The 2,720-nt window shown below is 34.4% G+C and overlaps 1 protein-coding gene across 1 annotated transcript in view; it reads right to left on the reverse strand.

Annotated features, from left to right (window-relative positions):
• Positions 1–2,720, reverse strand: part of Arsb (arylsulfatase B) — a 155,558-nt gene that overhangs the window by 141,633 nt on the left and 11,205 nt on the right. The window contains exon 3 of the mRNA XM_015497831.2: positions 1,117–1,324. Within this exon, the coding sequence (XP_015353317.1) occupies positions 1,117–1,324 (208 nt within the window). The remainder of the gene's footprint in view (positions 1–1,116; positions 1,325–2,720) is intronic.

The following is a 2,720-nucleotide window of genomic DNA, read 5'->3' on the forward strand; positions in this document are numbered from 1 at the left end:
AGACAGGTATATATATATATATATATATACATATACACACACACACACACACATATATATAAGGAAATGCTATACTATATATATCTATAAAATAAAAAAAACTTCACAAAAAAGGAATTATCAAAAGCAAAAAAGCTCTTGGTAATTAAAAACACAGCAGTTAAAATAAATTCAATTAAAAGTATACTGATCAGGAAATTTTCCAAACAGTGGAAGAAATAAAAAGATAACAGAAATAAAAACTAAGAACTCTAGAGGATTGACCTAATATCTAATTAGCAGGAATTCTATAAAGAGAGGATGGGGAGAGGTGAGGTGAAGGGTCAAACAATTGCAAAATAATTAATATAAGAAAATTTCCCATTAGAAAAGGCTGTGCATTTTCAGATAGAAAGTACTTTCCAAGTAGACAGCACAATGAATAAACAAAGACCTACACCCAAAGCATATTGTGGTGAAATTTTAGATAACTGTGTCCAATGAGAGGGGGAAAAATCAAATACATAACAGATTAGGAATCAAAAGGTCATGGACATAATGAAAATGATTTTCAAAAGTTATCTCTGAGTCCTGAGATCACGAATTTTCTTTCTCCTTTCTTTTGTTTTCTGTAATCAACATGTATGACTTTTATTGTCAGAAAACAAATACAAAATAAATCTATACTTGGGGATTCAAGCCTCAATTTAATTGGCTGCATTTCTCATCTGTCTCCATGTCACAATCTGTCTCTTTGCACTGATACAAAGTCCCCTCCAGTCAGTCACAGTCACAGTCATAGACGGCCTGGCTGCAGTGAGGTAAGAACAGACCACTACAGGGACTCGCCACCCAGCTGCCCTGGGCATCAGCGATGTCCATCATTTACTCGGTCAGCGAGCACTTGTTTCTGAACATACTCCCAGAATATTTTAACAGCTGAAGGAAAGGAGCACAAGCCCGTAATTCTTTTTCCTTAGACACATCTTTCTATCCATTATGACCATGTCTCCCCTACTGCAGTTAGAATTTGTTTTAATAAGGAAATGCTAACTGCTCCCATCTGTCTTCATTCCACTTATCGAACACCATGTCCTAGGCTTTGCCGAGAGATGAGTTTCCTATTGATAGACTTACCCGTGGAAAAGATGAACACTGTGTTGTTCCAGAGTCCGTGGTTTTTTAAGGCTGCAGTGACATTTCCTACTGCTTCATCCATAAGGGACACCATTCCTGCATAGTGATGCCTGTTCTTATTCTGGATAAAGTCATATGGCTTCAGGTATTCTTCAGGCACCTGAAGGGGCTCATGGACAGACTGGAGAGCAAGGTAGAGAAACAGAGGCTGGAAAGAGAGGTTGTACACATCATTTACAAGGGCATGGAAGAATTAAACACAGAAGGATGAGACACTTTGGATTTATCATAATAAAAATAATATCAAGACAACCTGCAGAATGCATTGAAAATATTTGTGAGTCATATATGTGTTTAGGGACTCATATCCAGAATATAGAAACAACTCTTGCAACTCAATGACAAAAAAAAAAAAATTAACTGGACTATAAAATGGGCAAAGAATTTGAACAGCTATTTCTCCAAAAAAGGTAGTCAAATGGCCACAAGCACATGAAAAGATGTCAACTTCATTAATCATTAGAAAATGCAAAACAAAAATGCAAAACCACAGTGAGATACCACTTCAGACCCTCTAGGATGGTTTTAATTTTAAAAATGGAAAATAACAATAATGTTGGTGAGGATATATAGAGAAATTGGAATTCTCCCTCATTGCTAGAAGGATATCTATACTGAAAAAAGAAAAAAAAAAAGCAGTTTGGGAGTTCCTGGACTTGTTAAACATGGGTTATCATATGACCTAGCATTTCCATTTCTTCAGAAATAAAAACATATCCACAAACTTGTATGAATGCTTATTGCAACATTACTTATAATAACCATAAAGTAGAGACAGCCCAAAGTTCATGCATTGATTAGAAAAATAAAATATGGTACAGTTTCAGCAATACATGGCAGTAAAGGAAATAAAGTATACAACATAGATGGACCTTAAAAACGCACTAAGTGAATGAGACCAATCACAAAAGACCACGTATTGTATAATCACATATTTATATGAAATGTCCAGTAGGCAAATCCATAGGAAATAGATTAGTAGTTGCCTGGGGATGTAGGAAATTGTGGGGAGAGCATAATGAGTGACAGCTAATATGTTTAAGGTTTTGGGGGGGTGATGAAAATGTCTTAGACTCAGATCAAGGTGATGACTGCACAACTCCTGAACTTACTGTGGAACTATAAACTTTTAATGGGTGAATTTTATCATATACAAATTATGTGTCAATAATAATGTTTAAAAATATAACAAAAGATATAAGATAGATAAATAAATAAAATAAAGCCAGAGTCCTAGAACAGCCTGGTCCAAACAAATAATAATATCATAATAGCATCTATATATTAAATGTTATCTATGTATTAGATACTCTGATAATAATTAAGATATTATCTCTTATTTACTTTTTAATTGATTTTATTTTTTAAATACATGACAGAGGAATGCATTACAATTCTCTTTATACATATAGAGCACAATGTTTTATATCTCTGTATATAAAGTATGTTCACACCAATTCATGTCTTCATACATGTACTTTGGATAATGATGTCCATCACATTCCACCATCATTGCAAACCCCCTACCCCCCATTCCCCTCCCA

Source organism: Marmota marmota, unplaced genomic scaffold (genome assembly GCF_001458135.2).
Source record: "Marmota marmota marmota unplaced genomic scaffold, marMar, whole genome shotgun sequence".
Classification (NCBI taxonomy): Eukaryota; Metazoa; Chordata; class Mammalia; order Rodentia; family Sciuridae; genus Marmota; species Marmota marmota.